At 39.4% G+C, this 18,253-nt stretch overlaps 1 protein-coding gene across 2 annotated transcripts in view; it reads left to right on the forward strand.

The window, feature by feature from the left end:
• Positions 1-18,253, forward strand: part of SLC27A6 (solute carrier family 27 member 6) — an 80,558-nt gene that overhangs the window by 27,674 nt on the left and 34,631 nt on the right. For both annotated transcript variants that reach the window (XM_027547037.1, XM_027547036.1), the window contains exons 3-4: positions 1,829-1,987; positions 3,282-3,406. In XM_027547037.1, the coding sequence (XP_027402838.1) occupies positions 1,829-1,987; positions 3,282-3,406 (284 nt within the window). The remainder of the gene's footprint in view (positions 1-1,828; positions 1,988-3,281; positions 3,407-18,253) is intronic.

Raw genomic sequence — 18,253 nt, forward strand, 5'->3', positions numbered from 1 at the left:
AGATATTAAGAAGAGGTGGCAAGAATACACAGAAGAACTGTACAAAAAAGATCTTCATGACCCAGATAATCACGATGGTGTGATCACTCACCTAGAGCCAGACATCCTGGAATGTGAAGTCAAGTGGGCCTTAGAAAGCATCACTATGAACAAAGCTAGAGGAAGTGATGGAATTCCAGTTGAGCCATTTGAAATCCTGAAAGATGATGCTGTGAAAGTGCTGCACTCAATATGCCAGCAAATTTGGAAAACTCAGCAGTGGCCACAGGACTGGAAAAGATCAGTTTTCATTCCAATCCCAAAGAAAGGCAATGCCAAAGAATGTTCAAACTACCACACAATTGCACTCATCTCACACGCTAGTAAAGTAATGCTCAAAATTCTCCAAGCCAGGCTTCAGCAATATGTGAACCATGAACTTCCTGATGTTCAAGCTGGTTTTAGAAAGGCAGAGGAACCAGAGATCAAATTGCCAACATCTGCTGGATCATGGAAAAAGCAAGAGAGTTCCAGAAAAACATATATTTCTGCTTTATTGACTATGCCAAAGCCTTTGACTGTGTGGATCACGATAAACTGTGGAAAATTCTGAAAGATCCGAATAGCAGACCACCTGACCTGCCTCTTGAGAAACCTATATGCAGGTCAAGAAGCAACAGTTAGAACTGGCCATAGAACAACAGACTGGTTCTAAATAGGAAAAGGAGTACATCAAGGCTGTATATTGTCACCCTGCTTATTTAACTTATATGCAGAGTACATCATAAGAAACGCTGGGCTGGAAGAAGCACAAGCTGGAATTAAGATTGCCAGGAGAAATATTAATAACCTCAGATATGCAGATGATACCACCCTTATGGCAGAAAGTGAAGAGGAACTAAAAAGCCTCTTGATGAAAGAGGAGAGTGAAAAAGTTGGCGTATTTCTCAACATTCACAAAACGAAGATCATGGCATCCGGTCCCACCACTTCATGGGAAATAGATGGGGAAACAGTAGAAACAGTGGAAACAGTGTCAGACTTTATTTTTCTGGGCTCCAAAATCACTACAGTTGGTGACTGCAGCCATGAAATTAAAAGACGCTTACTCCTTTGAAGGAAAGTTACGACCAACCTAGATAGTATATTCAAAAGCAGAGACATTACTTCGCCAAAAAACATCCATCTAATCAAGGCTATGGTTTTTCCAGTGGTCATGTATGGATGTGAGAGTTGGACTGTGAAGAAAGCTGAGCGCTGAAGAATTGACGCTTTTGGACTGTGGTGTTGGAGAAGACTCTTGAGAGTCCCTTGGACTGCAAAGAGGTCCAACCAGCCCATCCTAAAGGAGATCAGTCCTGTGTGTTCATTGGAAGGACTGATGCTGAAGCTGAAACTCCAATACTTTGGCCACCTCATGCGAAGAGTTGACTCATTGGAGAAGACCCTGATGCTGGGAGGGATTGGGGGCAGGAGGAGAAAGGAACGACAAAGGATGGGATGGCTGGATGGCATCACCAACTCGATGGACATGAGTTTGGTGAACTCCGGGAGTTGGTGATGGACAGGGAGGCCTGGAGTGCTGCGAATCATGGGGTCACAAAGAGTTGGACACAACTGAGCGACTGAACTGAACTGAGATTTCAAAGTCTTATATAATTTTATAGTTTTAATCCTCTGGGTAGTTCCAAGATTCTAGAGATTGGCTAAAGTCATAGCTGGCATTTGTATGGCCCCTTTCACCAAGCATATAGACCATTTTGATGTATTTTTGTCTCGGTTGCTGTTGTAGTTGATACCAACACAGTATCTTTTCTGTTACTTTTTTTTTTTTTTCCTTTTCTTCCAGGTCTACCAAAAGCAGCTATGATTTGTCATCTGGCAGCTATGAAGAGTTCTACTGGATTATGGGCTTTTGGTTGTACTCCTGATGACATCATTTATATAACTCTTCCTCTGTATCATAGCGCCGCATCTCTTGTGGGAATTGGTGGATGTATTGAATTAGGTACGCTTTCATTGTCTGTTTGAACACGTTTTCACGGTGTCTAATAATTAGAACTTGTCTTCATTAAAGTTTGAAATGCTATTGGTAGAATTCAGAGTAATTGTGTGCGTGTTATACAGCTATAAAATGTTTACTAAAAGGACACAGCTTCATCACCCATTGGAAAGAGCAGTGCTGTGGGAATTTGGCCTTGTGGTTGGAACGGGCTGGTGACAAGATTTCCTTCTCCATGTGATCTCTCACTGTTTAGTGGCCAAGCCCTGCCTCCTTAAGTGGAGGTAGGAGCTTTCCCAATCAGAAGCCTAGTATTTCTTAAGTCTTAGCTTTGGAAGTCACATGGATCATTTTATCTGCATTTTGCTGATCAAAGCAAGTCACAAGCCAGCTCAGAATCAAGATTTGACGAGTGGGGAAATAGACCCCACTTCTTGAAAGAAAGAGTGTCAAATTCACATTGTGAACGTAAGTGCAGAGGAGGAGTTATTGAGGTTATCTTTGCAAACGTTGTACTCCAGATACCCAACAAGTCATTTAGTGGAACTGACAACTCAGTATATTCCACTGATAATCATGCTGAGATTATGTGTCTGTTACTAGCTCACTCAGAAATAATTTTTAGAGATCACTCATCATGATTTATATATATATATATATATATATATATCTAAAATACTATAAAGTAATTTTGTAGAATGGTATGTTTAGAATGTGATAAATGTCCACAGTAAATAAAGATGAAGGTCAAGACATTAGCATTTTCCTTGGAACATATTCATATGACTTAAAATTGTTATTAAAATTAGGTTGTTAAAATTAGGTTCTCCAGTCATCAATGAACCTTTTTGTTGGTGCTTTCTTACTAATTCTACCTTGCTAACTCAACCTCAAAATATATGAGGCTACTTTAAAATTTTTAAAAATAAATACTATGTATATATTCAAGGTCAAAAGTAAGTGAATATTCTTGGTCTCTGTGAAGAAGGATGACCCTTATCTATATTCATTCTCTACTACTTATAATTGTCCTGTTTATTTTGACTGCTTCTTTCATCCCATGTATTGTAAGAAGCATATCTACAGTCAAATATAGAATTACAGCATGAATATTTTTAGAAGATTTATTGGACTGTAAGATTAATGTTTTCAAATGAGCTTGATATAAATGGCCGCTGATAGATTATAAAAGCCTTGAAAGTGAGCAAAACTCTTCTGGACGGAGCAACGTCATTTGTGTTTTATGTTAATTCTGCCCTTGAATTTTCTCCCTTGTGCCTTCTTATGCCTTTTCTCATAGGTGCCACTTGTGTGTTAAGGAAGAAATTCTCAGCAAGCCAGTTTTGGAATGACTGCAGAAAGTATAATGTGACTGTGTTTCAGTACATTGGAGAACTTTGTCACTACCTTTGCAAACAACCTAAGGTAAGAGAAAAAGTAATTTCAGAAAGAAAAGGTATTGAGAGATAATAATTTTTGTTTGCTTATGCTCCATTTTTTTTTCCAGAACATAGTTTAACTGACTTACAAGGATATATGCAAAACCCCAAAATAAAATAAATATAAAACAATCAAAGAAAATAAAAGAAGAGCTATTTAGGAATGTACTAATGTGCTTTTTATTGAGGCAAGGGAAGAGAGACTTGCAATCCAGTCCACTTCATGCTTATACTGATTAAAATGTCTGTAAACAACAAAAAAAAATTTCTATAAACATAGCATGCATCTGATTATGAAATTACTTTCTGTTTACAGAGAGCAGTTATTCCAAGGGTTGAATTAGATCATCTTTTACAATGTTGATCTTTTAAAAAAAAGCACAAAAACTAATGACACTGATTATATTTGTTTTTCTATTTTTTTTTTTGAACAAGTGATTACATTAGAATATTTTTTTTGTTTGGTTTTGCTGTAGACTTAAAAAGAAATGTTGCTTTGCACTTTGCACTTATCTTCCCGCTAAGGTGGTCATTTTCATGACCTTTTGATAAATCACCCCTTCTGAAAACAGACAGGTAGGGACAGTTGTGTAAGCCCGAAGGCTGTCTTTATATTAGTTGGTTTGCTTTTTTGCCTTCAGGAGTTACCGTCCTTTTCCTGGTCTCATTTGTATTTCAAGATGCTTATTTTTCAACTATCTGATGGTCTAAACATACTTGAGGCTACAAAGAAGGGACTCTGTAATCAAATCAATACCAGCCCCCTGAAGGGTGCTAATAAAGGATGCCTCACTATGCAAGGTGGAACTGCAGAGCCTGACTGATGACCTGCCCTTGACCTTTGAGAGAAACACATTTTCTAAGACATGTCTCACTCATTGCCTTTTCCCATCTTCACCCTGGCTTAAGGCATGGATGGTGGACTGGAATGCCTTCTCTGGCAGCTAAAATATGGACATGTAATCCTTCCTTACCCACAGCACAGCTGAGGCTAGACTGGAGGCATTTAAATAAGACTGTATTAAAGATATGGAATTACACAGGAGAAAGAACACAGAGAAGAATCTGAAACTGGAGAATCTTATTTACAAAATGCTTGTCATTTTAAGCTTGGAGTTTACCATCGTGAGATCTCCCATCTGACTCCTGACCTGTGTCCTGTGGGAGAGGCCATCCTACCCTTTTGTCTGGTCAACAGTGCTTCAAATCCCTATGCATTCCCCACGTTCATGGCTTAGACAAGGAGTCTCATAAAAGTGTTTCAGCTTTTTGACTTTTATTCTTCTCCAAGAGAGTTTGCCAGTGTCAGAATTGTGGTCTTACCTGAAGATTCCCAGTAGAATAATTATAGGGGTACAGACTGATTTATTTCTTCTTACAGATTTTATTGTATTTTTCGATGATGTGATACCTGAACTATTTGAGGAATTAATGCCCTCCAGTAAAATGAAAGGCTTTTTCAGTGCAGGACATCGTAAGCACTACCTAACAAACTTCTTCATAGCATTTCTAGACCATGGCCCCAGACATTCCTATTTCCTCTCATCCTTTATTAGCAACATGAACTTTTGCAAGATCATTTGCTCTGTAAGTCATTATTACATGGTTGGATACATTCATTAAATTTTTTCTATAAGTTTTACCATCTTAAATGATGCTATATTTAGTATCCTCATGGAATATAGTCAGTGTGGGGCCTCAGAAGTGAAGGTAGTCAAAGAACACAGACGTTTTGGTGAGTTTTATGGCATGTTTCCAGATTGCTGTTCAGAGTGATTGATGTGATTTAGAATCTCATTGACAATTTGGAGTATGCCCACTGCACAGTCTCTTATTGATACTGAGTGGTATTAAAAATAAGGGTCTTCCAGTGTCCTTCACGGAAAACAAGACACTAGTTGTTTTTGTCATTGTTGTTAATAGCGCTTACATTTTATTTACGTGGGTAACACTTAAAATACATTATGCTTTGTAAGTTTCTGCAAAAGTCCCTGTAGGATGGAGAACAGGGAGAAAAGACCAGTCTCCCTGGCTCACTCTTTCAGATATAGTGGATGAAACCCAACTTGCTTGGGCTTTGTAGTAATATTGTTCGAGCAAAGAATGTTGTTTCTTTTTTAAAAAAATGAGGAAAAGAGTTTTAATTTTATTTCTAGTTTAATAAACTAGAAGCTAACATATTTTTGATTTCTTTGTTAAGATTACTGGCAAAATGGGGGAGCTTTTTAACTGTAGCTCCCTTTTAAAATACCTCTTTTACTTATTTATCTCTTTGGCACATGTTTTATCTTATTCATTTGAGCTCCTATTTCGTATAATAAATTAATTAAGTTTGTTATATTTGCTATAAGCCTTTTTTCATGATGTTTTCCTTTGACGTTTTTAAGCGAGGTGAAATATTCTTTTCTCTTCTCTAAACTTGTACTGCGCTGATTTGGGAGAAATACTGTAGCTGAAGAAAATTTGAGAGAACTGAATTGAGAGCAGAACTCCTGGTTGTTTAGTTAATTATTTTAATTCTTAAAGTTCTTTGAGGAAAGACTCATGTTTGTGAAATAATCTGTAAGCATTTACCCAAAGACAAGTTGATGAGGAGAGAGGGAAATAAACATATTTGCCAAAAGGAAAACGTAACGATTTTTTTTTTTGAACAGAGATACATTGTATTACCTAATCTTCTTTGTTGATTTCTCACAGACAGAGTACAAACAGTTCTTGGCATTAAAGATTGGGAAAAGAAGAAAGTCATTTTGTTATGACATCTTATCCCTTCAAGGGGATCTTGTTCTCTTGCTGCCCAGTGTTCCTTCCTTTCAATGAACTTCCCTGAAAGGAAGTGGCAGTGTGTGCTGAGCAGCCAACACAGCAGTGGGTTCAAGTCGGGCCACAGAGTTAACAAGTGACACAGTCCACACACCTTCAAAGGAAGTAAATTGCACGTCTCATTAGATGTGGTTTTAAGCCCCAGAGATATTTAATAGACATATTTAAAAGAAAGCAAAACCACATATTCTCTATATCTAGAGTTGTTGTCCATCTCAGGGTAGGTAATATATTCTGGACATTCACCTGAAGGCAGAAGCCACAGTCTGAGTTGAGTGTTTGTATGTAGTTGCATAAAAACCTCCTAGAGTTGACTGTCCCTAGCTGGAAGCACTTATCCACCCCCCGACTCAACCCCATCATTTTTCTCTTTTTAAAAACTTCAGTTACAAAATTTCCTTTGGCATAAACATTTGGATGTGCCTCAAACTGCTGGCAGCAGCACTGTCCTTAAAGAAAATCTAAAAAAAAGTATCTGAGGTACTTGCTCCTCTTAGTCATGGAGTGTTGGAGTTATCTTCTTCCCCTGAGACTAGAAAAGCAGCTCTTTCCCCATCTTCCAATACTACATATTTTCTACATTACTGAAGGCCATCATACATTTTATCATAGATCTAGCCTTATATTTTCTTAATATTAGGGCTTTTCAGGTGGCACAGTGTAAAGAATCTGCCTGCCAATGCAAGAGACACAAGAGACACTCAGGTTCAATCCCTGGGTCAGGAAGATCCCTTGGAGGAGGAAATGGCAACCCACGCCAGTATTACAAAAGTGATTACAGATAATGATAAATATTACAGAGAAACAAAACCTTTTGAGGTGATGGAGACCAATGAGTGGTAGGAGTGAGGGATTGCTGATTAGGTGGAGCGGTCAGGGAAGGCTTCACTGACATGGTAACCTGAGAGCTGAGGAATCATGATGGTGTGGGTGGGATACCGCCAAGGCAAAGCCAGCGGACTGCAGTCATGATGGAATAAACTGAAAACAACGCAGCCCGCAGCGGACACACCACTGAGTGTTTAATGAGATGCAAACTGGCTGGGCCATCCATGGACCAGATCTTACGGGGCTCAGTAGATCCTGGAGGTGAAATTTGGATTTTGTACCCTTCAGAGCATTTGGGAAAAGATGAAAGTAAACTAGAAAATATACCCATTCGGGAATCCATTTTGAAGGAAAGATAGCAAGATAATAAGATTCCCATTAGTTCAGGAATAGGGAGGGAAGAGTGAAGAAGATTGCAGTTCATATGTCTAGGCAATTGTGAACTATCTGTTGAGATAAGGAAAACTGAAATTCAAGAAGTGAAAATTAAATATCTTTTGGACATGTTAAGTTTGGTGTGTTAGACATCCAGTTTAAGTAGTAAAATAGGCAGTTGAATGCAGGAATCTGGAGCCCAAAATGTACAGGGAACGGGGCCTAATTAACAAAGCCCTCTGTTATGATGCATATGTATTATGCCTCTTTTTCAAGTTAACATTATAGTCTATCATTTACACTATATAGTTTGTCTATAGCTCTCAATGTGGAACACCCACATTTTGACATTCTCAAAGCATAGCTTATATTCTTTAGTATATGTACATTTGTATATATGTTTTCTATTAATTATATCCTATTTCCCTTATATTATTTTCTTAAAATTTAAGAAATTTACTGGGAACTAGAAAATATACTTATGATTCTGAATATTATAGTGAATATTAACATTGAATATTAAACTTTGACAATATTAAAACTTTGACAAAATAGTTTATGCTCAACTCTCATCATGAAGAGAGACATTTTAAAACATTTTAAACGTATTTGATATATTTATTGAATATTTTTCATTAAATATTAAATATTCTTCATTCAATTCCGTATAGATTATACTAAACTTTCTTTTTAAAAAAATTTTTTATTATTATTATTTTTTTACATTACAATATTTAGTAATGTTTAGACAGTCCTGAAGTGAACCCTTAAGTGTTTGCTGTGTTTTTTTGAAGGTAGCAAAATGAAAATGTTGGCATTGATGATGTGAGATTTTTTAAGACTTCATTATGAAAGGGAACCTGCTGTACTTTCTCCAAAGAGAATCCATCATTTCTTTCAAGCTTTAAGAGGTTTCCTTCCATGGACAAAGAAGCCTGGCATGCTACAGTCCGTAGTGTCACAAAGAGTCAAACACAACTGAGCAACTAACACTTTCACTTTGTCATATTTAGATAAGATGTAAGGATAAAGACAATTCAATAGTACTCGAGAATAAAATTCCAATTCTTGTGGTTTTGCAACCCTATGGACTGTAGCACGCCAGGCTTCGTTACCCAAGGGGTCTCCAGGCAAGAATACATGGGTCGGTTGCCATTTTCTTCTCCAGGGGATCTTCCCAACCCAAGGTTCGAACCCCCCTCTCATGCATTAGTGGGCAGATTCTTTACCACTCAGTGACTAAATGATGCTGACTTAACCTAGATCTCTTGAACTTGTATATTGGTTTTATCAGTTATGTTTTTAATGGGTCTGAAGACAGTTACAGGCTCTCATTGGCATTACCTTGTCCCTGATTCAGGGCATTACTATTTATTCTTTTCTAATTGAAAAATGAATATTTTTAAAGCATTTGTTCTTTTATTGTGTTTTCATTTTCTTAGTCTCTGTATTACTTCAAGTGTTTTACCATTAGGTTTTCCCCATTTCACATCTTGTGAAAGATGTAGTTTGTCAAAGAATTAAGCTTTGGAAACTTTGATTATCCCATGTAGTAACTTCCAAAGAATGACACTTTAAAATTAATGTGAATTTTAGTTGTTATCAAGATGTTCTGATTTAGTTTCATTGCCATTGTCTTCTTGACAGCACTCAGAATAATTGATTTTATCTCCAAGATCCAGTTGTTTAAAAATATTTAGTACTTTTTAAATTTTTTCTTTTCCTCAGATATTTGAAGCATATTTTTACATGGTTGAGAAAATCAGCTCTCTTTTAAAACCCAGTTTTTCTTTAATAAATCAGAGACGTGTTTACTATTCTCATACTAAATATGAAAGCTTTAGAAAAGTTGGCAAGGAACCAGAACTTTCTTTTCTGCTGAGAAGCTACAAATATATAAATATGAGGGACTAATATTTAAAAATAGCTATTAGCAACCTAAATGTTGGTAGAATTAGAAGGGAATTAATGTTTTGGAAAGTTTTAGAACTGTGTATATATTAAAGGCTTTTTATAAATGCATTTTTAATACTTACTGATTCATAGTTCATGGGTAGTGGTACATATAAAGCATACATGTCTTTTTCTGTCTTATCTATTATACATTTGCTGCTGTCATTTCCACTAGAATACATATATCCTTTTTTACTGGGTTTCCCCACAAGTTTGCTTTATATGGAAAGCCATCAGGTAGTGTGTTGGCTGTGGAATCAAAAGACACAGGCTCAGTTCAAGCTTTTATTATGTGACTCTCTACTGGTCTCTTCTCTTGGAGCCACAGGTTCTGTCTTTATATTTGTTGTTGTTGTTCCGTTGCTCAGCAACGTCTGACTCTTTGCGACCCCGTGGACTGCAGCACACCAGGCTTCCCTGTCCTTCACAACCTCCCTGGGTTTTCTCAGACTCATGTCCATTGAGTCAGTGATGCCATCCAACCATCTCGTCCACTTTCGCCCCCTTCTCTTCCTGCCTTCAATCTTTCCCAGCATCAGGGTTTTTTTCCAGTGAGTCAGCTCTTCACACCAGGTGGCCAAAGTATTGGAGCTTCAGCTTCAGCATCAGTCCTTCCAATGAATATTCAGGGTTGATATCCTTTGGGATTGACTGTTTTGATCTCCTTGCTGTCCAAGGGACTCCTAAGAGACTTCTCCAACACCACAGTTCAAAGGTATCAGTTTTTCAGTGCTCAGCCTTCTTTGTGGTCCACACCCATACATGACTACTTGGAAAAACCACAGCTTTGACTTTTGCCAACAGACCTTTGTTGGCAATAATATCTCTGCATTTTAATATGCTGTCTAGGTTTGTCATAGCTGTTTTTCCAAGGAGGAAGTGTCTTTTAATTTCATGGCTTCAGTCACCATCTGCAGTGATTTTGGAACCCAAGAAAGTAAAGTCTGTCATTCTTTCCATTGTTTCCCCAACTATTTGCCATGAAGTGATGGGACCAGATGCCATGATTTTCATTTTTTTGAATGTTGAGTTTTAAGCTAGTTTTTTCACTCTCCTCTTTTACTTTCATCAAGGATTTCTTTAATTCCTCTTTGCTTTCTGACATAAGGGTGGTGTCAGCTGCGTTATTGATATTTCTCCCAGCAATCTTGATTCCAGCTTGTGCTTCATCCAACCCGCCATTACATGATATACTCTGCATATAAGTTAAATAAGCAGGATGGCAATATACAGCTTTGATGTACTCCTTTCCCAATTTGCAATTAGTCTGTTGTTCCATGTCCGGTTTCTAACTGTTGCTTCTTGACCTGCATACAGGTTTTGCAGGAGGCAAGTAAGGTTGTCTGGTATCCCCGTCTCTTTAAGACTTTCCCACAGTTTATTGTGATCTACAAAGTCAAAGGCTTTAGTGTAGTCAAAAGTTAATTCATGTTTTTCTGTGACATCTTATGGAAAAACCTGAATGAACTTTTTGGCTAACCCAATATAAAATAGATAACAGTACCTACTTCTCCTAATTTGCCCATTGATTCTAATCATCCAGTTATAAGATGTATGTGAAAAAACGTGAAGTGATAAGCCAAACACAAATGGAAGGATATTATTTTTAAGCAGAATGTGGTAATGTTTTTCATGAATGTCATTATAAAATTAGAATAATTTTGTAGTGTTAAAAGATATTTGGCCTTTGAATAATAAAAACCATGCAACATTGATTGCAAAAATCAATTTAGACCATTATTATTTTAAAATAAAGCTTTACTAATGTTAAAATGTTAACAGGTTTATATTGCACTTGTCACACAAAAACATTAGAAATAAAAATACAAAATCGGAAACCCTGAAAATATTATACCTGTTTCCTCTTGGGGTATATCCTGCTGTTACTATAAACATGGTGTATTAGTTGGTTTTCCTACCTTCCATATTGATTTAACATTTTAAAATTTATATTCAAGATTATTTATTTTACTATTTATTTGCTATTTTCCACATTGCCTCTTCCTTTAATAATCTGTTTCTAATGTCCATGCTATGGACATATGAAGTCAAGGTCAGAAATTGTGGATCTCTGCCTTTCTAGTAAGGCTTACCAGAAAATACAAGATTTTTTAGCAAATTATTAGCAGCCTGAATTTTCCAGCAGATGACTTTATTCCCAGTGAAAGAAAGACAATGGATTTAAATAAAAAAGAGAGTTCTAAGTCCATCTTTTCCATTAATTCATCATGTGGCATCAAGCAAATCATTTAATTTCTTTGCACCTTGGAGTTAGGGAGCTTCACATTCAAGCCTGTCTTCCCTATCTTATAAGCTCTGTGATGATGGGCGAATTGTTCAGCTTCTCTGAGCAGTCCCCACAGCAGTCTTTTCATCTACAGGATGAGTATAATAACAATTACATCCAAAGCTGACGTAAGTATTAATGAGACAGAAATTGAAGTACAAATGGAGACAGATGGTCCATAATGATGGAGTCTCCTGGAAGAGGAGACAGCCTTCTCCAAAGAGGCCTCATGAGATGTTTTTGTTATTGTAACAAATGTGCCAAAGTTGTTCTAGTCTCCAGCCTGACAGGTTCGCAATCGCATCTATCAGCCCGTATCTCTATATTAGACTCATATAAACCAGGCTCAGGAATGCCAGTTTATAGCTTTAAATTGGCTCTATTGCTGGGATCTTCCTCAGTCTTCCTGACCTCTAAATGGTAGCATGTCCAGAACTCTCAGTCAAGCCTTTCCCTTCTCTCTCTCCCTGGACGTGTTCCCAGCTGAAAATACCATCTACAACTTAACTCTCAAAAGTGTATCTGCAGCTCTGTCATTAATCTTCCTTGCAGCTTCTCTTTTTCTCACACCTCCACGAGCACATCCTGCAGTTTCAACGTTTAAATATATCCAGACTCAAACCTCATCTTACTGCCCTGCTGCTCTCATCTGCATTGGCACAACTTCCCGCCCCTCCAAATCCCAGCAATGGCCTCTTCTGAACTCCATTTTGCCCTTCTAACTTCAATTCTTATGTAGCAGTTGGAATGATTCTGTTAAAATGTAAATCAGATTATGTTACTTCGCTATTCAAATCCCTCTGATAGTTTTCCTGGAGGAAAATCCAGATGCCCTTAGCATGGGGCCATACAGCTCTGTGGGATCTGCTTGCCCTGCTAGGATCCCCCACCCCCACCCCGACACACACTCTGCTTGTTTCATCCACCCCAGCCTCAGTGGCCTCCTAGCTTTTTCTTCAATGCACCAGGACTCTCAGTTCCTCCCCTTGAATGTTCCCCCCAGATATTTGCATGTCTCACTCTCTGGCTATTCAGATCCCCTCCTCCTCCTCCTCAGAGAGGGCTTCTCTGGCCACAACCCATATTTATGTCTGGTACAAGTCACCTTCCCAACTCACGTGGACCCCACACTCAAAATCGGGTTGTACTGTTGAGACTGATGATGTCATACGTGCACTAAGAGAATGTGAATGGATTTATTACTCACATAATGTGACTTTCTGGGGAGAGGAGGACAAGGGTCCCAAGCAGGTCAAAAACTGACTTGGGATAGCAGAGGAAAGAGACCAGTTCAGCTTTTATTGTGCTAAGAGGCTGGCACTAGGGTGAGGGACCTTGTGCACGTAGCGTTGCTCATGTGCTTTGAACTTCCTGTTGCTGCCAAAGGAAGGAGCCCTGGCCATTCTCAATAGTTTGCTCAGATTTAGGGCAGAAGAGGAAGGGGGATGGGGGTGGTTTGAAATCTCTCCACAGTCAACCATAAAGAATGGAGTCAGGCTCTTCACTACAGTCTCCTAGTTCTCTTTCACTGCCTTATTTTCCTCATAAAACATATCACCTCATTATATATTTCATAGATAATTTTTATTTGTTGTCATTTAATCTCCCCACCCTATGATATAAGTTCCAGGAAAGCAGGAGGTTTATCATTTTTATCTATAGTTATATCCTCAGTACTCAAAATGGTGCCTGACATCGTAGTGCTGAATAAAAAATAGTTGTATTAGTTTTAAAAATAAAGTAACAAATATGAGAAGACCAGTTGCTGGGACATACAAGTGTTCATGATCGGCACAGCCTTTGCCTAGTCCCAGACCTGAAAGGGAAGCTCAATTGCAATGAGAAAGTCAGAGTTCCTGGGGAGGACAGAGTCCAGGGAGAGTTCAGAAAAATCACAGTCGGCATTATTGCCTAAAAGGGCCTGAGGCCATTGCTGCACTCAGCAGAAATTATCTTGCATTTTTCAGAACATTCATTAGTGACTCATGGCAGTTGTGGCTCAGGTGAACTTTTTCTGGGTCTCCAGGGAAGATCGTCCTCCCTTTTAGGTGAGTGAACTCAGTCATTTGGGTTAGAGGTGAGTCTTGTCACCTCCTGAAGCTGGTCTTTCTCTACAAAGCCACTTTGCAGCGCCGCTGGTCTGAAGCATTGCTTTCCTCCCATTTTCAGTTCTCCCAGTGCTGCCAGGATAGAAAGCACCTGTGCAGAGTGATCTACAAATGGCAATCTTGATTACTTATTATTTTTAGAAAATGAGTGGAAATGAGCCCACTAGGTGTCACGGTGTGATTGGAAGGACTGATGCTAAAGCTGAAGCTCCCTTGATGCAAAGAGCCAGTTTATTGGAAAAGACTCTGATGCTGGGAAAGATCAAGGGCAGAAGGAAAAGGGGGTGACAGAGGATGAGATAGTTGGATGGCATCACCGACTCAATGGACATGCGTTTAAGCAAACTCCGGGAGATAGTGAAGGACAGGGAAGCCTGGCGTGCTGCAGTCGATGGAGCTGCAAAGAGTAGGACTTAGGAACCAAACAACAATGTGTTAGAGCTTTTTGTGGTAACACTTGCGGTCCCAGAGGTCTTTTCTTACTGTTATTTATGATGTAGATTGGTTTGTTGAACTGATGACTGTCATCTCTGAAATCGTGGCTTGCCCATACCCAGACTGGAAAGGCAGCTTGACCATGACTTTTAGGGGCAGCTGAGCCTATACTGTCTTAGCAATAGGGGACTCTGCTTTCAAATCCTCTTAGGTCCTTTCTGGAAAGAGTCCCCTGGCCTCTCCCCTCCACCATTCCTTTCCTGCTTCAGTATAAAATCTGCTCTTTTGTGCCTGTTTTCTTGTCAACAGGATTCTCTCTTACCCTGTTTGAACTTGAGTTTCTTTGTCCCTGTTCTGTGACACCCACTGGGCTTGCTGTCTGTATTTTTCCAGTGTGTAGTAGTAGAGTGTCCATGAAAGAAGCAAACTGTTGGAATGTTATAGTCATTCTTCTTATTACTGGGATGCGTGGGTGTGATACTTGTATATGTGTGATTACAGTGGGTTTTGGAGAAAAGAGGTCTTCTGTTAAATAGAATCAAGATGGAAGAATTGTAATCCCTAACACAAGTTGTATGTTTTTGATGATCCTTTACGAATTACACCATACTTTTGTTTTGTCCCTTAAGTCACTGCTTATCCAGGGCTAAAAGGCAGAAAAGATTTGCCCCTTTGTTTTCACTGTGAGTTGTTGTTTTTTTTTTTGTCTCTCCATCTATCAACAGTCTTTGTTTCCTGAGAAATCAGGGTTGATACACAAAATTACCTATATTAAAACAGAGCCTCCAGAGTTTCACTTTTCATAAGTATATAAAGAGGCTATTCAGCCTGGGTGTGTTGTAGATTCACTGAATAGGATTAAGCACGTGGTCTGGAAGAAGGAGGCTTTGTTTCTAAGAGACATTGTTAGAGACCTGTATATTTCAGCACAGGAATAAATCTGTGACTGGTAGGAGGTAACTGCAGTTTAGCCAGTCCCTCAAATACAGAAGCTCAACAGACACTCCTGGAAAACAGCTCCCAGAGGATATTTTGAAGAAACAAGAGCCTTGGTACAAATTACTGTGACTCCTCCACTGCTATGGGCACATCGTTGTGATGCGTGGCACTGAAAGCCAGAGGGAAACCATCTACTGGAAACTGTGACCCTGGAATGTCAGCATTGAAAGCTCTGATCCATTGAGCAGGTTCTCTCTTAAATTTCAAATGGGATAAAATGTGTCTGTTCTGTGTACAATGAAGTGGCTTACTCTGTGTGTGCACCAGTGTATAAACACTTTAGCCCTTACTGCTAAACTAGAATTTCCTTTTTTTATTACTACTAGTTTTATGTATTTATTTATCTTTGGCTGTGCTTGGTCTTTGTTGCTGCGAGGACCATTCTGTAGTTGTAGAGAGCGGGGCCTGGTCTCTAGTTGTGGTATGAGGGCTTCTCATTGCAGTGGCTTCTCTGGTTGCGGAGCACAGGCTGTTGCAGGCTTCAGCAGTTTGGGCTCCCAGGCTCTAGAGCACAGTCTCAATAGTTGTGGCACACAGGAATAGTTTCCCCACGGCATGTAGGATCTTCCCAGATCAGGGATAAAACTCGTGTCTCCTGCATTGGCAGGCAGATTCTTTACCACTAAGCCACCAGGGAAGCCCAGACACCCAGGATTCAATTGTTTTCTATTACTAAAATCATGGGGAAAGGCTTGGGAAAACAGAGCAAGAGCTGTTGAGGGGTTTTGAGCTGGTTTTCTCCCTGCTCCCCTTCTTTCTTTCCTTCTGTCCGTTCCTCCTTCCTTCCTTCCCTCTCTGCCCACGGAGCATGTAGGCTTTGATGAGTTCACATTCTATCTCTGTTTATTTGATGTTTGACTTTGGACCTGAACTTCATTATCCCAGTGTGCAAAATGGGGATAATGCTTCTTATTTCATAGAGTTGTCATGGTGATTAAAATGAGATAATATAATAACCTGGTCACGGGGTACAGACATACTCCCTTGCTTCTTCTGACATGACTGCAGGCTTGTCTTTCGTTCCCGTCCCACACTGTCCCGATTTCTGCTTTGCCCTCTTTCTTGGACTCTCTCTGTCTCAGTTTCTGATCGTAAGTCTCTCTATTTGCATGCGTCTCGTTCTGTGTGCCTGCATGCTGATGCCTCTGTGTGCAGCTGTGCGTCTCTGTGTATGTGCTTCTCTCTGTCTTCCAGGATATCTGTGTCTAGTTTATATCTTTTTTTTTTGGCTTTGTGTGTGTGTGCATATGTATTTGTGAGAGAGAAAACACCCCTCGGTGTGCATGCGTCTTTGTCACCATCTCTCGCTCTGTTTGTGTTGTGGATCTCTGTGCTGTGTAACTGTGTCTCACTTTACACCCCTGCGTGCACATGTGTGTGTGTGTGTGTGTGTGTGTGTGTCTTCAACTGTCTTGAGTGTCTCTGTGTTTCTGTCACATGCAGATGGGTCTCTTTCTGCCTCTGCATATGTCACTGTGTCCATGTTTGTATGTTGCTCTATTTCACTCTGTTTCTTTTTTTTTTCATATTCTCTCTCTCTCTCTAACTTTTACTCTCTGCCTTTCCTCTTCCATCTGTCTCTTTGTCTCTGCCACTCTGTGTCTTTCTTTTGTGTATGTGCCTATGTAGGTGCTATGTGTTCATTTGTTCATTTAATTGTGCTTATATTTACGCATGCTTTCCTCATCCTGTTCCCAACACAGCCTAGATATCCAGTGACATTTAGGTAGTAACCTCATAACTCAGGAAGAAGGGAAAGGAATTGGAATTTTTCCTAAAAGAAGTCTTTAAGAGACTTTTAGACAGAGAGGAACTTCTTTAAATGATAGATGGGCATTAGGAAGATTAAGACTTCCCAGATGACACTAGTGGTAAAGAACCTGCCTGCCAGTGCAGGAGATGCAAAAGACAAGGGTTCAATCTCTGGGTTGGGAAGATCCCTTGGAGGAGGGCATGGCAACCCATTCCTGTATTCTTGCCTGGAGAATCCCATGGACAGAGGAGCCTGGTGGGCTGCAGTCATGGGGTTGCAAAAAAGAATCAGACACAACTGAAGCGACTTGGCACGCATGCATTAGGAAGATTTGGTTACATTTTAGATGATTTACCACTGATTTCACAAATCACCTTCAAAAAGGACACACATGAGATTAAGTGTGATTCACAACCTCAGACCCTGCTCTCAATTTCCATATCAGTTCAGTTCAGTTGTTCAGTTGTGTCCGACTCTTTGCAACCCTGTGGACTGTAGCACACCAGACTTCCCTGTCCATCACCAACTCCCAGAGCTTGCTCAAACTCATGTCCATCGAGTTGGTGATGCTATCCAACCATCTCATCCTCTGTCATCCCCTTCTCCTCCTGCCTTCAATCTTTCCAGCATCAGGGTCTTTTCCAACAAGTCAGTTCTTAGCATCAGGTGGCCAAAGTATTGGTGCTTAAGCTTCAGCATCAGTCCTTCCAATGAATATTCAGGGCTGATATCCTTTAGGATTGACTGATTTGATCTCCTTGCAGTCCAAGGGACTCTCAAGAGTCTCAATTTTCATATATGCCAGGGTATGCTTGAAGTCTCCCTTTACCAATCTTGATAATTTTTTCTTCTGCACATTTGTCTTTTTGCTGACCCTCCTTTACCATTTCTCTGACCATATAGTGGGTTCCCCCTCTTATTATCTTTTATCTGGATCATTTCAACTGCTGTCTGCTGCAAAACTCTCAGTCCGTCATGCCATTGGTACCAGTTTACTGTTTTTATTACCTCAGGCTCTGCTTGATACCTTCCCTTGGCTTCCAGTCATCTTGCAGGGTCACCAAGAGAGCTTCCCAACATCACTAGGTGGGTAGGATTTTTTCAAGGCTCATCTGAACAACCTTTTGCCCACCAACCAATGTGCTTGTATATATAAGAAACTCTTCATCTGCTTTACAAATAAAACCAACTCCCCTTTATTTCCAGTAAGATACAGCCCTTCTTTTAGGAAGAAAACATAGAATGAATCTGGATGAAAGGCTTAATGAGCTA

The sequence above is a fragment of the Bos indicus x Bos taurus genome, chromosome 7, assembly GCF_003369695.1.
Source record: "Bos indicus x Bos taurus breed Angus x Brahman F1 hybrid chromosome 7, Bos_hybrid_MaternalHap_v2.0, whole genome shotgun sequence".
Taxonomy (NCBI): domain Eukaryota; kingdom Metazoa; phylum Chordata; class Mammalia; order Artiodactyla; family Bovidae; genus Bos; species Bos indicus x Bos taurus.